We start from the raw sequence: 18447 nt of genomic DNA, 5'->3' as shown, positions 1-18447 counted from the left end.
TTTTTTTATTTTATTATTATTATACTTTAAGTTTTAGAGTACATGTGCACAATGTGCAGGTTAGTTACATATGTATACATGTGCCATGCTGGTGTGCTGCACCCATTAACTCATCATTTAGCATTAGGTATATCTCCTAATGCTATCCCTCCCCCCTCCCCCCACCCCACAACAGTCCCCAGAGTGTGATGTTCCCCTTCCTGTGTCCATGTGTTCTCATTGTTCAATTCCCACCTATGAGTGAGAACATGCAGTGTTTGGTTTTTTGCCCTTGCGATAGTTTACTGAGAATGATGATTTCCAATTTCATCCATGTCCCTGCAAAGGACATGAACTCATCATTTTTTATGGCTGCATAGTATTCCATGGTGTATGTGTGCCACATTTTCTTTTTTATTATTATTATTATTATACTTTAAGTTTTACGGTACATGTGTGCAATGTGCAGGTTAGTTACATATGTATACATGTGCCATGCTGGTGTGCTGCACCCATTAACTCGTCATTTAGCATTAGGTATATCTCCTAATGCTATCCCTCCCCCCTCCCCCCACCCCACAACAGTCCCCAGGGTGTGATGTTCCCCTTCCTGTGTCCATGTGTTCTCATTGTTCAATTCCCACCTATGAGTGAGAATATGCGGTGTTTGGTTTTTTGTTCTTGCGATAGTTTACTGAGAACGATGATTTCCAATTTCATCCATGTCCCTACAAAGGACATGAACTCATCATTTTTTATGGCTGCATAGTATTCCATGGTGTATATGTGCCACATTTTCTTAATCCAGTCTATCGTTGTTGGACATTTGGGTTGGTTCCAAGTCTTTGCTATTGTGAATAGTGCTGCAATCAACATACGTGTGCATGTGTCTTTATAGCAGCATGATTTATAGTCCTTTGGGTATATACCCAGTAATGGGATTGCTGGGTCAAATGGTATTTCTAGTTCTAGATCCCTGAGGAATCGCCACACTGACTTCCACAATGGTTGAACTAGTTTACAGTCCCACCAACAGTGTAAAAGTGTTCCTATTTCTCCACATCCTCTCTAGCACCTGTTGTTTCCTGACTTTTTAATGATTGCCATTCTAACTGGTGTGAGATGGTATCTCATTGTGGTTTTGAATTGCATTTCTCTGATGGCCAGTGATGGTGAGCATTTTTTCATGTGTTTTTTGGCTGCATAAATGTCTTCTTTTGAGAAGTGTCTGTTCATGTCCTTTGCCCACTTTTTGATGGGGTTGTTTTTTTCTTGTAAATTTGTTTGAGTTCATTGTAGATTCTGGATATTAGCCCTTTGTCAGATCAATTAAAATTAAGACCAATTAAATATAATTATTATATTTAATTGATCTTAATTTTAATTGATCCAGTAACAGTTCAAAATAATAGGACAATATATTTGATTATGTATGCTTATGTGTATATATTTATATGCTTATGTATACTTAGTACAAGTGAAATGAATGATAGCAATGATACAAGGAATGAGAGAGAGGAATCTGGATTATAACATTCCACAGAATGTATCACAAAGAGTTCAAAAATAAGAATTTTTAAAATCTAACATTTAACAGTTATGTTAAACACAGTGAGAACGTGTAACTTACATTTGATTGGCATCTCAGAAGGGAAAGAAACACAAAATATAGTAAAGAAAATGTTAAAAAAGTTAATGGCTGACAATTATATAGAATTAATAGAAGATAATAATCCACAGAATCAAGAGGACCAACAAATCCTAAGCAAGAGAAATAAAATCTACATCTAAACATATAATTAAACTGTAGAAATCCACAGATAAAGAGAAAAATCTTAAGAGCAGCCAGAGGAGGAAAAGACAAAACACTTTCAAAAGAGCGGCAATGAGACTAAAATCTAACTCCTCCAGAGCAACAATAGAAACCAAAAAACAATCAAATATAATGTGCAGAGAGAAAATAACTACTCATCTAGAATTCTATAGCCACTAAAATATCTCTCAAGAAAGATAATGAAATAAACACATTTTCAAACAACAAAAATTGAGAGGTGATGTCACCAACAGCCCGTCAATAGATGAAATTCTAAAAGGCAGACCTCAGGAAGGCAGAAGTAAAGTAATTCTAGGGCCGAACATGGTGGCTCACACCTATAATCCCAACACTTTGGGAGGCCAAGGTGGGTGGATCACTTGAGGTCAGGAGTTCGAGACCAGCCTGGCCAACATGACTAAACCTCATTTCTACTAAAAATACAAAAATTAACCAAGTGTCATGGCACATGCCTGTAATCCCAGCTACTCAGGAAGCTGATGCAGGAGAATCTCTTGAACCAAGGAGATGGAGGCTGCAATGAGCCGGGAAGGTGCCACTGCAGGCCAGCCTGGGTGACAGAGCAAGGCCCTGTCTCAAAAAAAAAAAAAGAAAAGTAATTCTAGGTAGAAGTCCTGAGATTCAAGAAGAAATAAAAAATAGAGTAGTAAATATATGGGTAAACAGAAACAAAATTTAGTAGAATTTAACTACATAAAGTAGAAAAATACATAATAATATCTAGTGGGATTAAAAACAGGCATTAAAATGACAACAATATAAATATATTAGTTGGGAGCATAGCAAATCGAATTATATTGTTTTGAGGTCTTTAAATTATCAATGTTAACAGCAAAGGTTTTGTTTTACTTTATACTTGGAACAATTTAAGACCGCACATTATGCACTATACTTCTAGGTAGGATCCAGCATACTGGAACAGACCAATGCTCCCGGCAAAGCAAGTAAGAGAAACTACAAACTGGGCTGATATATCTACAAATGCTTGTTGCTTGGAAATATTTGCTGATTCTATTACTCAGAACAAGAGGTTGAAAACCTGGATTCTGCCCAAGCAAAGGGCTGTTGTTAGGCAAGAAGAGAGGCCTAGTTCAATAGATTATAGTACATCCATACTAAAGAATACACCATGCAGCCTTTAAAAAGAGCAAAGCAGCTTTGTATGAACTCACTTCAGAAGATCTTCAAGATGTTTAAGCTAGGTTTTAGAGGTCTGTTGACTGAGGGACCTCAACTCAATCAATTTTTCCAACAACGTATGTGCCAAATTTTGAAACTACACCATAGAGGCTAAAAGCTAAGCAGAAAGTCTTGAAAAAGCAAAACAGGCTTTCTGGTAGTCTTGTGGTGCCAAGATAAAAATTAGTGTTCAGGACTTGTGGAGGTGAGATGACCACACCATACTCTCAGTTCCCTAGAGACTACAAACCAAAGCAGATTGAACCTTAGTCTAAATGCCTACTAGAGAAAAAGCAAAACAGTAGCATTTGAAACTTCTATCATCTTTTGTATACAATGTGTAATATTCAATCAAAAATTACTAGGTGTATCAAGAGACACTGAAAATCAAGGCAATTTGGCTTTCTTTTATAATACAATTTATAATTTATAATACAATGTACCTTAAGGTCCTCATTTCAATGCTGATGAAAATAGTTCTGTAGATGTGCAAATTTTCCATTATTAGAATGGCAAGTAACAGAAAATTTACCATATTTCTAAATTCCTTGCAAAAGCAACTTTTATCTTTCTTCAATATTACAACTACATAATTCTCAATATTGCTCATACAGAGTACTCATTTAATCTTACCTATTACATATGTATTTGTTCATCAGCACTTTTACTGTATTTCTTTAAACATTTTTGTCTTATTGAGAATGTGCAGTTTGAAAACTGACTTCTAATACCAACAACTAAAGCACTTTTTTTCCAGCTTTTCCTAAAACCTATAAACTTCTTTCTCACTGCACATTCTGTTTCTTTTACATATTAAAAACATAATAACTATAGCTTCAAAAAGGCAAAATATGTGAAAATACTTTGAAAACTGTAAGTCTCCACATAAATACAATGGCGTTATTCCCATTAATTAATATAAGAAAAGCCTGGCATTTTTTTAATACATTCAACTAAGGATCATGAATTGCTTTTTAACAGGACAGAATCAAAAGTAGAATCACTTAAAGTAATAATGGAGAGGTCATAAAAAATTAAATATACAGAGAATCATGGAATTCTGAGGGCCTATTTAGAGTCTCGTTTCTCTACCTATAACAACACGATTCTTAAGGTTGCTTTAGTTCTATGACTCTGTACCTAGCTAACCACATAGCTACTGCATTATTGCAGCAAAAATTTCATTTAGTTAAATCAATGATAAGTATCAAAAAAGTGAGTACTCTCTCAGTTACAAGTGAAATGCCATATTTACACAATCAGACTTAGAATATACACAGAAGATAAAAGTTCTGTAAGACATAGAAATGTCTTTTTCCTTCTCATGAAAACTGAGTTCATATCAGAAAAAACCTAATTAGATAAATTTAAACATTTTTATTAATGAACCTGGAAAATTCTGACAGTATGGCAATGACTTATATTAGCACAATAGTGAGGAGTAAGTAACCTTTGTGCTTCATGCAAATAAGGGATCTTTGTACATTTGACTACCCAGATAAGATACAAAATGGTAGCTTCTGTTTGGAAAAAGAAAAACAGTGGTAATGATTAAACATGTATGCTCACCTTGTAAAAACTCCTCCTTGCAAGCAATGAAGTAGAAGAAAACAATGCTGACTTTCTTGGCCTGCTTTCTTTAAATCAGCCTTGAACCAAGAATAACTAAAACACTGAGCCACAAGTGTTCCAAAAAGCATAAAGCTTAATGCTAAAGCACTAAAAACATACTGTCCTTCATGGAAAAATCTGACAGATACCCAAATGTCCACAATTAAATCAGTTACGTAGATTATAATGCCAAGAACCGACATCATAAAATTCTGTTTAGTATATTTCATTATGAATGACTATAGCTTTTCGTTATCTACTTTTTTCTCCCTCACAAAAAGGGAAAAAAAGCCGAACAAATATTAGTATACCCTTTGGTATAGCATTGAATTTTAATTTCTACTCCCTAAATCTATTTAGAAGAAAGAATAAATATTATGAAATGGGAACACTAACACTAAAGTGACTAATTTTGACTTTCTTTTCTAAATCTCTAATCTAGGTCCAATGTTACAAGGCTTTAATCAATCTTCTGTTTCACAATGATCTTCATTACAGATGACAAGACCTAAAATAAAACAGATATTTAAGTTCCAAAATATCTTAAGTATAATATTAAAAACCCTTGGCAATGATTTTATCAAAGCTCTACTTTTCCTAAAAATAATATATTGCCACTAAATACAGTTCTTATAATAGCTTTGGGAAAGTCTCAGAAATATACTTGATAGTTGATAACTTCCTCTCAGACTATTTATCTTTTAAAAATATGACCTACCCACAAAGAAATTTATCACATGACTATTTATAGTGGCAAACTGGAAACAACCTAAATATTTCAACATAAGGAAATGGTAAAGTAAATAAAGGTAGATCCATAAAATGGAATATTACAAAACTACTAAAATATATGTAACAAAGGTGCAATAGTTGTAAAAATTCTTAATATGCTTTTGGCCCAGCAACTCCATCTAGGATTCTATCCTAGGGAAATATTCAAAAATGTACAAAAAGATAATCTTTGCAGAGCCTTTTTTATAAGAGCGAAATATTGAAAACTACCTAAATGACAATTGAGAGGCCTAGTTCAATAGATTATGGTACATCCATACTAAAGGATACACCATGCAGCCTTTAAAAAGATTAAAGCAGCTTTGTATGAACTCACTTCAGAAGATCTTCAAGATGTTTTAAGTGAAAAAAGCAAATCCCAGAAAGATAAATACTGTATACTATTTATGGTTTTTAATTATACATGGAGAGAGGAAGGCGGTTGAGAGTAGGAAGCAAATGCAACTTCAGTTGTTTTCTCTCTATACTGCTACTTTTTTTGAGGTTTTTTTTTTTTTTTACAACAGAACTGTACTGATGTTGTTAGGTATATAATTTTTTAAAATAAAAATAGTAAATGATACTCATGCAGAATTTCGATGACCGGAGAAAATGTTTATGCTACTAATGAAAGCTAACATTTACTTACCACTATGTGCCAAGCACTGAGCAAAATGTTGTATACAAAATGCCCCAATTTAATTCTTCTATCACTTAAAATGTAGATTCTACTATTATTATTACTATTTTATAAACATAGTCTGAATGAACACAATCTGTATACAAGATTTGTCTGACTCGGTGGTTTTTTGGTTTGTTTTCCTAATTAATTGCCAACATTTCACAAAAAACGCAAATGTTTGACTGCTAACAAAAAACAGAAAGATCTTCTATGCTAGATTAGTCCTTCATGAGCAGTGGCTGCCCCTTTAGATGGGGCATGCTCTCTCCTGTTCATCACAGTAGTCATCTGGCCCATTTCAGGCATTTCAACAGCTGGGTCTCAATGTTAATGCAGCTACCTACTAGCTGTGTGTCCCTAAATGTATTCTTTCCAGCCTTATACTTTATTTTCTTCATCTAAAATGTGGAGAGAATAATGGTATATACCTTATAGGGTTGTTGTGAAGGTCAAGAAAGATAATACATGTAATACATATAAACCCCTAGAAAAGTACTTGGCACACAGTTAGGGCCCAGTAAATGTTAGTTATCATTATTACCTTGCTAACTGCTTGCCTGGCCTCTGTAAGCATATGAGTTTGCAATGTCTGACTTGACTGCATATAATGTTAAGTGAAAAAGTACTGTGGTATGATCTTGAAGGTAAGGAGGGATAAATGAGCTCTGGAGCCCTGATACAATAGGACTGGAGTTCTTACAAGAAGAGGAAGCAACACCAGAGAAAAGGCCATGTGAGGACACAAGAAGGCAGCCATCTGTAACCCAAGGAGAGAGAACCTCACCAGAAACCAACCCTGCTGGCACAATGATCTTGGACTTCCAGTGTCCAGAACTGTCAAAAAATAAATTTCTATTGTTTAAGCTAACAAGTCTGTGGTATTCTGCTATGGCAGCCAGACAAGTTAACACACTATGTTTCTATAAAAAAAATTATTACTTTAAACACACCAAGGTGAATGTTTACTAAAAACACACACACAAACCAATACTTACTGTGTTCTTATCATTTTATCACTTATAAGTATTTTGCTAAAAAGTCTTCAGAATAATATTAAAAGGTATTTCATTCTTCTCACGGAATAAAGCAACAGTTATGATCACTGCTTCTCCTGTCAAGAATGTTGTGGCCAACAGGACAGAAAAAAACAGCTTAAAAACTGAGTTTTTAAAATCTAGTGGGCCATGAATTTCCCTGCAGCAGGTTTCTTATGCTAACATGAAAGACCTCAAGCCAACATACACATGGGGTTTAGGAGGATGAGATTAATCGGGAGGTTCTGCTCAATTGAACTAATTAAATATTTACTTAGAAACTACCATGTGCTGTTTTAGGCTTTCCTGGATATATCAAGTGATGAGAGACAAATATTCCTGCCCCTGTGGAACTTATATCCTAGCACAGAAAGATAATCAAGGGGTATCTCAATTACAATGATTTGATCTTTATAAATTATATGAATGTATTAAATTATCACATGCACCTCAAAAATATGTACATCTATTATGTATCATTCTTAAACATAAAATTCAAAATATAGTCAATTAACAATAAAAAATAATTAATAAATCAAATATATTAGAAGGTGGTAAGTGCTATGGAAAAAATAAAGCATAGTAAGGAAGATCAGCAATTACAGTAGAGATGGGCATATCATGGGCTGTGACATTAATTAGATTGGTCAGGGCAGGACTCACTGAGAAGGTGGCATTTGAGTAGTGAAATTGGCCATGTGCATATGAGATGGAAAAGCTTTCCAGCTCAAAGGAACAGCTAGTTCAAAAGTCTAATGCACTAGATTTTGAATCCTTCAAAAACAAAAGTTTCAAAAAATATTGTCAGAAATTCCTTAGCATGGTTCTACTGGATATGTTTAATGTGTATACAAATCCTGTTCTAATATCATTCTTAAAAATATAATTTCTTAAGCTTTACTAAGAAAAAAATTGCTTATATAGGAGAAGAATAGATGGTAGTAATAGTAGCTACTACTGCTAGGTGTTTACTAAAAGTGAAGTTTTTTGGCATAAATTATTTCATTTAATCCTCACAAATCCCTGTGAAAACAGTATTATTGACTCCATTTTGTAGACCAGAAAACTGAGGCATAGAGGTGTTGGATATTTAGGTGAGTTTTCTCTAATGAGTAAAATCTGTTTGCCTCCAATGCTTAGGTCCTACCCACAATATACTTACACAGTATCTGAAGAGAAAACAGAAAACATTTATAGCTGTGTGAGTATAACACTTAGGCACAGCAGTCTATAGATTTGAGATAGAATACACATTATTATTGTATATTATTCTTTTCTGTAGTGAAATTAAAGGGAGAGGGGAATATAGTTAGAATTGCAAATGATGTGATCTAAACCTTTCTAAACAAAAATCTTGGCCAGGTGCAGTAGCTCAGGCCTGTAATCTCAGCACTTTGGGAGGCTGAGCCAGGCAGATCACTTGAGTCCAGGAGTTCAAGACCAGCCTGGGCAACATGGTGAAACCCCACCTCTACAAAAAAAATACAAAAATTAGCCAGGCATGGTAGTGTGCTCCTGTAGTGTCAGCTACTTGGGAGGCTGAGGTGGGAGGATCATTTAAGCCCAGGAAGTGGGGGTTGCAGTGAACTGATATGGCATCGCTGCACTCCAGCCTGGGCAACAAAGTGAGACCCTGTCACAAAACAAAACAAAAAAAGATTTTTTTTATTTTTTTTTAATCTTTAACTTATTTTCCACTGCTTTTTCTCAGGAAAACTTTATAGTCTGAGAACATGTTCAAAAGAATAAAACTTGACTAAAACACAATAGTTAAGCTAAAATTTTGCTTTAAATGATTTTAAATGTAGATAATTTCCTTAAAATTACAGACTATAATACTTCAGTATTCCATATGTGCATTTCTTAATCTCTCTACCCATAAAGAGAGCTTCCTTTACCTGGCAAGAGTAATAAAAATAGTAGTAGCAGGTTTGGGTTGTTTGTTTGTTTGTTTGTTTAAGAGACAGGGTCTCTCTATATTACCCAGGCTGGTCTTGAATTCCTGTGCTCAAGTGATCCTCCCACCTTAGCCTCCTGAGTAGCTGGGACTATCAGCACAGGTACCATACCTGGCCAACACTAGCAGTTTTGAGTCAACTTTTACAAGATGGAAAGAATAATTTCCAAGAAACAGAAACTGTTACTGGCAGAACATTAGATGCAATAGATTAATCTAATATGGTAATATCCATATTCCTAATTTAGTCAGGCAGAACATAACACCAAGTAGAAGGAAACCTACATAGCAAGCTAATACATACGGCGGATCTGATAAAGAGAGCTGCAGGTCTTTCAATTGTTAAATAACTTGTATTAAGAATAGTTCATCTCTATCTCTATGGTTGATCACTATTCCAGTACCACCTTAAGTAAAATAATGCCACCTACAAAGTTTGGCTTCATAGGGGACTTCTTACACTTACTGACTTAATAGGACAATGATATAGTCTGAATATATGTCCCTACCAAATCTCATGTTGAATTGTAATCCCCCATGTTGGAGGTGGGGCCTGGTTGGAGGTTTTGGGTCATAGGGGTGTATCTCTCATGGTTTGGTGCTGTCCTCACGATAGTGAGTGAGATCTGGTTGTTGTAAAGCATTGCATCTCCCCCACTACTCTCTTTTTTGCTCCTGCTCTCTCCATGTGAGACACGTGCTTCCTCTTCACCTTCTGCCATGATTGTAAGCTTCCTGAGGCCTCCCCAAAAGCAGATTCTGGCACTTTGCTTCCTGTACAGCCTGAAGAACCATGAGCCTATTAAACTTATTTTCTTATAAATTACCCAGTCTCAGGTATTTCTTTATAGCAATGCAAGAATGGCCTAACACAGAAAATTGGCACCAGTAGTAAAGTTTTGCTATAAAGATACCTGAAAACATGAAAACAGTGTTAGAACTGAGTAACAGGCAGAGGCTAGAAGAGTTTGTAAGACTCAGAGAAGAAGGGAAGATGAGGGAAAGGTTGGAGCTTCTTAAAGGTTGTGACCCAAATGCCGATAATGACACGGACAATGAAGTCCAGGCTGCTGATGTCTCAGATGGAAATGAGTAACTTATTCAGAAGTGGAGCAAAGATCATCCATGTTATGCCTCAGCAAAAAGCTTGGCTGGATTGTATTTGTGCCCTAGAGATCTATGGAAGTTTGAACTTCAGAGTGATGATTTAGGGTACCTGGCAGAAGAAATTTCTAAGTAGCAAAGCATTCAAGACATGGACCGGCTGCTTCTAACAACCTATGCCCAGATGTGGAAGCAAGAAAATGACTGAAAATTTGAATTTATATTTAAACAGGAAGCAGAGCATAAAAGTTTGAAAAATGTGCATCCTGGCCAGGTGAGAGAGAAAGAAAAAGCTTCTTCAGAAGAGGACTTTAAGCAGGCTGTACAGCAACCACTTGCTAAAGATATTTGCAAAACTAAAAGGGAGCCAAGTGCTAATATCAAAGACAGTGGGTTCGAGTGATTCTCCTGCCTCAGCCTCTCCAAGTAGCTGGGACTACAGGCGCACACCACCAAACCCAGCTAATTTTTGTATTTTTAGTAGAGACAGGGTTTCGCCATATTGGGCAGGCTGATTTCGAATCCTGACCTCAAGTGACCCACCCACCTCGGCCTCCCAAAGTGCTGGGATTACAAGAATGGGCAACTGCACCTGGCCCTCGTTTCTTATAAATTACCTAGTCTCAAGTATTTCTTTACAGCAATGCAAGAATGGCTTAACACAAACGGTTTCAATCCAATTCCAAATATCAACCTAGCTATGTGGCTACCTGGCTGCGAGCCGAAATACGTAACTTTTGCCCACTGTACAGCTATCTGAGATAAAGCAGATATTTAAAGAAATTAAAACTAGGAAACTTTCCCTTGTCAACCAAATATAACACATATAAAATATAGACTTACTTGTCAAATATAAAAAGCCATCTTTGACTCAAAGTCCCTTCTGGAAAAATCTTCATCTTGTGAATATTTTACTTCTTCTTCACTAAAAACAAGTATAATTAAAGGATGTGTAAACCTTTAAGATCGAATACTAAAATGAAACTGAAATCACCTGTTAGTCATATGTGGCATTTTCTAATCTAGTGATAAGAGTCTGTGTCATTGTGAATACAGTACACCCTTTTATAACTATCTCATTGAGAGGAAGAAATAGCATAAGTCCTTTCATAGGCTGACTAGGCTCCAAGCTTTCACTGTATTTGTCAAATAAGTCAAGAAAATACAATTTGTCTCACAACATATCCAAATGGATAACATGTCACGTTTGAAAAGGAGGTTCTTAAATTTGAAGTACTCTAACAAAGTATCATAAACTCAGCCCCACCTACTTTTCAACCTTATACCTTCTCAAATCTTGTGCCCCAAAGAGCATATGATTGTTGGTCTGTATTCCCAAAATAAGCACTACTTTTCTTCCATTTCCAAGCCTTTGCTCAGGGTTATTTACTGCTGTCTAGAATAACTGCCATCTATCTGATGAAATTCTGTCAATCCTTTAAGAATCAGCTCAAAACCCACCATCTTTAGGCTTTCCCAGAGCATCCCAGTATGTTTCTCCCCTTTCTCCTTGCAATCTCATCACTTCAGCTGTACTTCTCTTCTAGTATTTACCCACATATGCTTTTTTTTAAGAGACAAGGTCTTGCTCCATCACTCAGGCTGGAGTGCAGTGGCACAATCATAGCTCACTATAACCTCGAACTCCTGGGCTCAAGCACTCCTCCAGACTCAGCCTCCCAACAGTGCTAGGATTACAGGCTCATGCCACCATACCTGAACCCATATACACTTTAAAAGTATCTCCTTCATGGTTATGACCCTCTAGAAAGCAAAGATTATCTTATTCATTTTTAACATGCCCTCAATATGTCTACAACATTACTTTGCATGTTGTAAGTAGATAATAAACTATTGTAAGTGTAACTGAACAGAACATGAAAAATATTTGATCTGATTTCTTGGAGAGGAACTTAAACTTCAAGTCACATTTCTAAACATATTCACAAAGACTTAATTTTGTATCTTTTTTTTTTTTTGACATGGAGTCTCACTCTGTCACTCAGGCTGGAGTGCAGTGCCGTGATCTCAGCTCACTGCAACCTCCGCCTCCTGGGTTCAAGTGATTCTCCTGCCTCGGCCTCCCAAGTAGCTGGGATTACAGGCACCCGCCACCATGCCCACCTAATTTTTGTATTTTTAGTAGAGACAGGGTTTCGCCATGTTGGTCAGGCTAGTCTCCCAAAGTGCTGGGATTACAGGCGTGAGCCACCACACCCGACCAAAAAATATATCTAACTGTCCATAGGTTTCTCTACCTGGATATACCACAATTACCTCAATTTTATCTCATCTAAAACATAGTCACTATCTACCTTCTATTTGTACTCTTTTTCTAGTATCTCCTTGTATGGCCCTATGCAAGTTGCCTTACTTTTAAATCATTTGGCCTATGCCTTCATCTGCCAAATGAGGAGCTTGGCAATTGATTAAATGGAATCCAGAAGGAAAGTGCAAGTGAAAGTTTAATTTTTAAAAAAAGCTAATGAAGCTGGACCTTGTCTCTCATCATATGCAAAAGCCAACTCAAGAAGGATTAAACGTAAGACCTTAAACTATAAAACTACTAGAAGAAAATATAGGTAAAATACATAAGGACATTGGTTTAGGCAAAGATTTTGTAGCTAAGACCTCAAAAGCACATACGACTAAAATAAAAACAGACAAATTTGACTATATTAAATGAAAAAGTTTCTGCACAGCAAAGGAAACAATCAACAAGGTGCAGAGACATCTGCTGAACAGAAGAAAATATTTGCAAACTATTCATCTGACAAGGGACTAATATCCAGAACATACAAGGAACTCAAACTCAACAAGAGAAAACACAAATAATCCCACCAAAAAGAGGGTACAGAACATGAATAGACGATTCTCAAAAGAAGACATACAAATGGCCAACAAACATATGAAAAAATGCTCAACATCACTAATCATCAGGCAAATGCAAATCAAAACCATAATGAGATATCATCTTACCCCAGTTAGAATAGCTGTTATTAAAAAGACAATAACAGATGCTGGAGAGGATGTAGAGAAAAAGGAACTCTCATACACAGTTGGTGGGAATGTAAATTAGTACAACCGCTATGGAAAACAGTACAGAGATGTATAAAATACACACACACACACACACACACACACACAGAACTACCATATGATTTAGCAATCCCACTACTATTTGTATATCAAAGGGACAACTGCACCTGCATGTTTATCACAACATTATTCACAATAGGAAAGATATGAAATCAACCTAAAAGTCCATCAACAAACAAATGGATAAAGAAAATGTGATATATACACACAATAAAATACTATTTGGCCATAAAAAAAAAATGAGATCATGTCATTTTCAGCAATATGGATGGAACTAGAGATTATGCTAAGTGAAATAATCATGCATAGAAAGACAAATATCACATATTCTCATTCATACGTGGGAGCTAAAAAGTTTATCTCAGCCAGGCATGGTGGCTCAAGCCTGCAATCCTAGCACTTTGGGAGACCAAAGCAGGGGGATCACCTGAATCGCTTGAGTTCAAGAGTTCAAGGTTACAGTGAGCTATGATAGTGCCACTGCACTGCAGCCTGGGTGAAAGCCAGACCCTGTAAGTAAATAAGTAAGTTAAGTAAGAAAATTAATTAAGCCAAAGAATAAAAGAAGGGGAGTGCCCAGATTCTCAGGAATCTGGTCCAGAAATTACTGTTCCATCCTCTTCTCCAGGGTTCACTGACTTTCCAGCAGAGTTCTTAAAAAGGGAAGATGTGCATAGCTTCCTGCCTGAATAGCCATTAATTGATGGCTATGATAAATACATATTGACAGATTGAAATGCCTGATGTAGGAGATTTGGTTACTTTAAGTATTTTTTTGAAGGGTATACTGTTTAACTTCCCATTGCAACAAGGGATAACTTATATGATTATTTCAGCGATGATTTTTTGAATATTTTTCCATTAAAAGTACAACTGTGTGAAACAAGGCAAAGACATTTCTCACACACAAAGCAGATGTCATTAGCCACTCTGATACACTATGCTGCTGATTCATAAAATAGGTAAGAGCATATCGTTTTCTTCATCAGAAATATCTGGAAAAAAAAAAGCCACCAAGCACTGTATGTGTCAATTTCTCACCTTTAAAAAAAAAAAAAAGAGTGGGCTGCTACAGTGGATATGTTCTACATCTCTTTGGGGCAGTGATTACATACAATTGTCATAACTCGATGGAACTGTCTACAGGATCTGTGTATTTTCTTTTAAGTAATTTATAACTCAACTTTTTTTATGGGAAGCTGTAGTTAACACTGGATAGTTAATACTTGGCTGATTAGAAACCGACTTGTTACAGAGAAAATGAGTCCCTTCCATCTTGGGCACAAAACGGCTCCACAAGACCAGCCTAGCTCTCTGGGCAGGCGGGTAACACTGGCAAGCAGAGGCATGCTCCTTGAATCTCACTGAGGGGGACAAGTGTTAGTGCGAGGCAGGTAGGAGCAAGGCCGCACACGCAGACTCTGTCATCTGGGCAGCCGCCCAATCCCCGTTTTTCATTTGTAACAAAAATAGTGTCCACCTCTTAATAATGTTCTGAGGATTAAGGGCGTTAAGTCGGATGTTTGTAGAAAGCACTTAGGCATAGTAGGAAGTACTAAGTAAATATGTCTTACCACTATTTATTATAAAAGATGAACAGGCTGGCCCGGCGCGGTAGCTCACGCCTGTAATCCCAGCACTTTGGGAGGCCGAGGCGGGCGGATCACGAGGTCAGGAGATCAAGACCTTCCTGGCTAACACAATGAAACCCCGTCTCTACTAAAAATACAAAAAATTAGCCGGGCGTGGTGGCGGGCGCCTATAGTCCCAGCTACTCGGGAGGCCGAGGCAGGAGGATGGCGTGAACCCGGAAGGCGGAGCTTGCAGTGAGCCGAAATCGCGCCACTGCACTCCAGCCTGGGCGACAGACCGAGACTTCGTCTCAAAAAAAAAAAAGATGAACAGGCTACTACTACTACTACACACACACACACACACACACACACACACACACACACACACACAGAGAGAGCCACTGCCTAAAAATCTGGCAATCCTTCCTGAGATTTATTACTGAATAACGAACGGTTACCAAACCTGTCTCCCAAATCACAAGACTCTTCCAGATTAAAATGTCTCTCGCCCACTTGGATCCACTCGCCTGTCTAGGACACAAACCCGTGAGGCACCAGCCCCCGTGACAGAGGCAGATTCCAGCTTCGCCTCACGCCACCTCACGCCTCGCGCCAGCCTTCCCACCACTGCCCGCGCAGCCCGCGCGGCGTCACGTGACCTCTGGTTCCGCACCGCCCCCACCCCACCCCCCGGCCGAGCTGCCGGATCCCCGCCCCGGCTCGCCCGCGGTGTCACATGACACTTGGACCAGCCGCTGGCCAATCCCCTCCCTCCCGGGTTGCGAGGCATCACGTGGACGCTACTCGCTATCCCCGGCCTGTTGGCTTCTTCCGCGCTGGAGTATCCAGATAGGCGACACGCCGGCGGGCGGCTGAGGCGGGAATGGCTGCTGTACTGCAGCGCGTCGAGCGGCTGTCCAATCGAGTCGTGCGTGTGTTGGGCTGTAACCCGGGTCCCATGACCCTCCAAGGCACCAACACCTACCTAGTGGGGACCGGCCCCAGGTAAACGTCCCTCTCCAACCTCCCCAACGTTCGCAGCCGGCCCCGGAGCCCGGGCTTTGACTGATCGCGGCTGCGCGGGCAGTGGGGAGCGCCGCGTCCTGTCCCTAGCTGGGCAGCCCCGCGCCTAGCAGCCCCGTCGAGACTGCACGCAGACACTCAGATCTCGAAGCTAGCTAAAATACGACCACCCCAGGTGATAGCTCTCTAATTTAGGGAGAAATGGAAAAAAAAAAAAAAAACCAACTTCTGTTTTGAAACCCGATTTACTGTTCTTGATGTTTGAATGCCAGGGTGTGCGTGTTTAAACTGTTGAGAAAATTCGGATGTCAAGAGTCCAAGAAAGCGTTTACTTTGCTCACTTGACTTTCACTGGTGTTTTGCCCAGAGTGTAACTTCCCTTCTCAAAAGCGATTAATTATGTTGAGGCGATTTCCTCAACTCAGCAGCAGAGGGCAGGATTCTCCTGGCTTCCAAATTGGTTCTCTGCAGCCTGTGGGCTCATAAGAGGAGCTGACATAAGTAATTTGGGGAAGTTTTTTGTTACAATTGTGTGTGACCTTGTTTGAGTTTAATTTGCAGACACAGTAACACACCTGTATTTCTAAGAAGATACTTTTGCTCTTGTTTAGCTGCATTCTGTTTTAGTGGAATTATGCAGGAATGGGAGATTTGGTTTACTGCATAGTAAGTCTTAGGCATTTAGCAACTTTTGTAGTCTTTACTGGATGAACCCAGATAATGTAGTTTCTCTTGAGCATAGAATTTAATTGTGCAGTCAAGACATAAATTATGTTTAAAATATAATTGATTACTAAAAACGATTTAGTAAGTACAGTTAATTGAGTTTTCCTTGGAAGTGTCTACTGTTTGGCGTTTTTCCAGTAAATAAGAATTTTAGAAGCAGCAGACCTGCAAAGTGGGCAGGTAAAAGATTAAGTTAAGAGTAAATAAGGCAGGGTCAGGTAGTTACCAAAGGTTTAGGCTGCCACCAGAATCTAGGAGGATAGAGAATTAAGCAGGAAAAATGCCAGATCTCTAGGGTACAGTCTGTCTTGGCTGGAAGTCCCTCAACCAAGTAAATCCATAGGCGGTCTCTCTACAGTGTGTTATCTTAAACTAGTCAATACCTCAGACAAAAGATGCATATTATCAGAATTACCCTGGAAAGTCTCTTAGAAGAACACCATGTTGGAGATCAGTGTATTGTCTCAGTAAGTTCAGCACAACCTGCTTTTTTTCCAGCATTGAAACAGATGGCTGAATCTGTTTGAAAACCAGGTGAAGAAATTGGCTTGTGTTTAGGGGCTATATTGTATGAAAAATACATACTGTATCTTTAAACACTAGAATCACACTCAACATAGCAAAGTGCTAGTGCTAAGAGAGACTTAAAGACTAACTGAGGGAAAAGCAGATTTATAGTCTCTCGTCTTAAATTACTTAACACTGTTGCTCACGTAAATTAATGGAGTGGAATGGCCAGTGGAATTACTTGCACTATGTAAATTATTTCTCCATATAGTTGAACTAGAGAGTCCATATAGTTGAGCTAGAAATAAGTGTAGATAATGCTACTGTATAAAGTAAAAGATGTAAAGTAAAAGGTGGCTAGAAGTTAATATTAATTGGCCCCTTGTCAGATGTTCTGAGATTGGTATCCACCTGTTCCGCTTCACAAAACAGTTCTAAGATCACAAGCGGCTTTTGTATCACTAACCCCAATGGTATTTTTCTGTTCTCATCTTCCTTGAACTTCAGTGCTTTGACACCATTGACGACTCCCTCCTTAATTTGCCAACACCACATTCTTCAGGTTTCCTATTACCTCTTCAGCTGCTCTTTCTCTTTCACCTTGATAGAGTCACCTTCTTTATCAAATCTTTATTTTAGTTATTCAGTATATAATCCTCATCTCTCATGTTCTTCTACTGTATTCTCTACCTAGGTGATCTCATCTACTTATTTGGCTTTGCCTTTATTATCTGTTTATTATTAACTACCAAATATATAGCTCAAGTTCAAATTCCAAACTTGATCTTCAGACTCAAGTAGCCAACTTTTAAATCTATTTGCATGACTCACTGCTGCCAGGAACTCAGTGTTTTCCATACTGAACTCATAACCTTTCCAGAAAACTGCCAGGTCCTCCTCCAGTTGTTCATATCTTGATAAACAAAGCCATCAAAGGAAATGCCTAAATACCCTTCCTGACATTTATTTGCTTCCTACTGCATATCCAAGCCATTATGAAGATCTGTTCATGTCCCCTGCTGTCACTCAGTCCAAGCCAGCACAACTCTTGCTTAGGCTACTGTAATAGCCTCCTAATTGGCTTCTGTACGACTACCTCTGTCTCTCTTCAATCCAATCTTCCCTTTGTAGCCTGAGTGGTATTTTAGGAATTAAAACTGGAAGGCCTTGTGTATTCTGGCCTCCATCAGTCTTATCAGGCTCCTCTCAAACCTCTCCCACTCCAGCCATGCTGGCCTTCTAGTGTCTCAGATGAGGTTTGTGATTCCCTGTCTCAGGGCCTTCACGCATGCTTTCCTCTTTCTTCCACTCATTCCTCCCTTCTTTACCCAGCTAATCTCATTCGTCCTTTAGAGCACAGTTTAAAT

At 38.2% G+C, this 18447-nt stretch overlaps 2 protein-coding genes across 13 annotated transcripts in view; one reads left to right on the top strand and one right to left on the bottom strand.

Moving 5' to 3' along the window:
- The window catches only part of XKR9 (XK related 9), a 125201-nt gene that overhangs the window by 48928 nt on the left and 57826 nt on the right, over window positions 1-18447 (bottom strand). For 5 of the 12 annotated variants that reach the window (XR_010159127.1, XR_010159128.1, XM_054656422.2 and 2 more), the window contains exons 1-3: window positions 15288-15512; window positions 10995-11076; window positions 4562-5111 (exon numbers count right to left, since the gene is read on the bottom strand). Coding sequence is in view for 9 of the 12 variants with exons in the window: in XM_054656422.2 (XP_054512397.1) it covers window positions 4562-4833 (272 nt within the window). In the remaining 3 variants the exon portion in view is untranslated. Of the gene's footprint in view, window positions 1-4561; window positions 5112-10994; window positions 11077-14824; window positions 15513-18447 lie in introns of those variants that run through there. The other 7 variants (XM_063816077.1, XM_063816075.1, XM_063816076.1 and 4 more) reach the window with 7 other exon arrangements.
- Window positions 15471-18447, top strand: part of LACTB2 (lactamase beta 2) — a 32008-nt gene continuing 29031 nt past the window's right edge. Inside the window, exon 1 of the mRNA XM_016959565.3 lies at window positions 15471-15829. Coding sequence (XP_016815054.1) covers window positions 15708-15829 — 122 coding nt within the window. The 5' untranslated portion in view covers window positions 15471-15707. The remainder of the gene's footprint in view (window positions 15830-18447) is intronic.

The sequence above is a fragment of the Pan troglodytes genome, chromosome 7, assembly GCF_028858775.2.
Source record: "Pan troglodytes isolate AG18354 chromosome 7, NHGRI_mPanTro3-v2.0_pri, whole genome shotgun sequence".
Classification (NCBI taxonomy): Eukaryota; Metazoa; Chordata; class Mammalia; order Primates; family Hominidae; genus Pan; species Pan troglodytes.
Note: the sequence above shows the minus strand (reverse complement) of the source record. Positions and strands in the feature narration are given on the sequence as shown.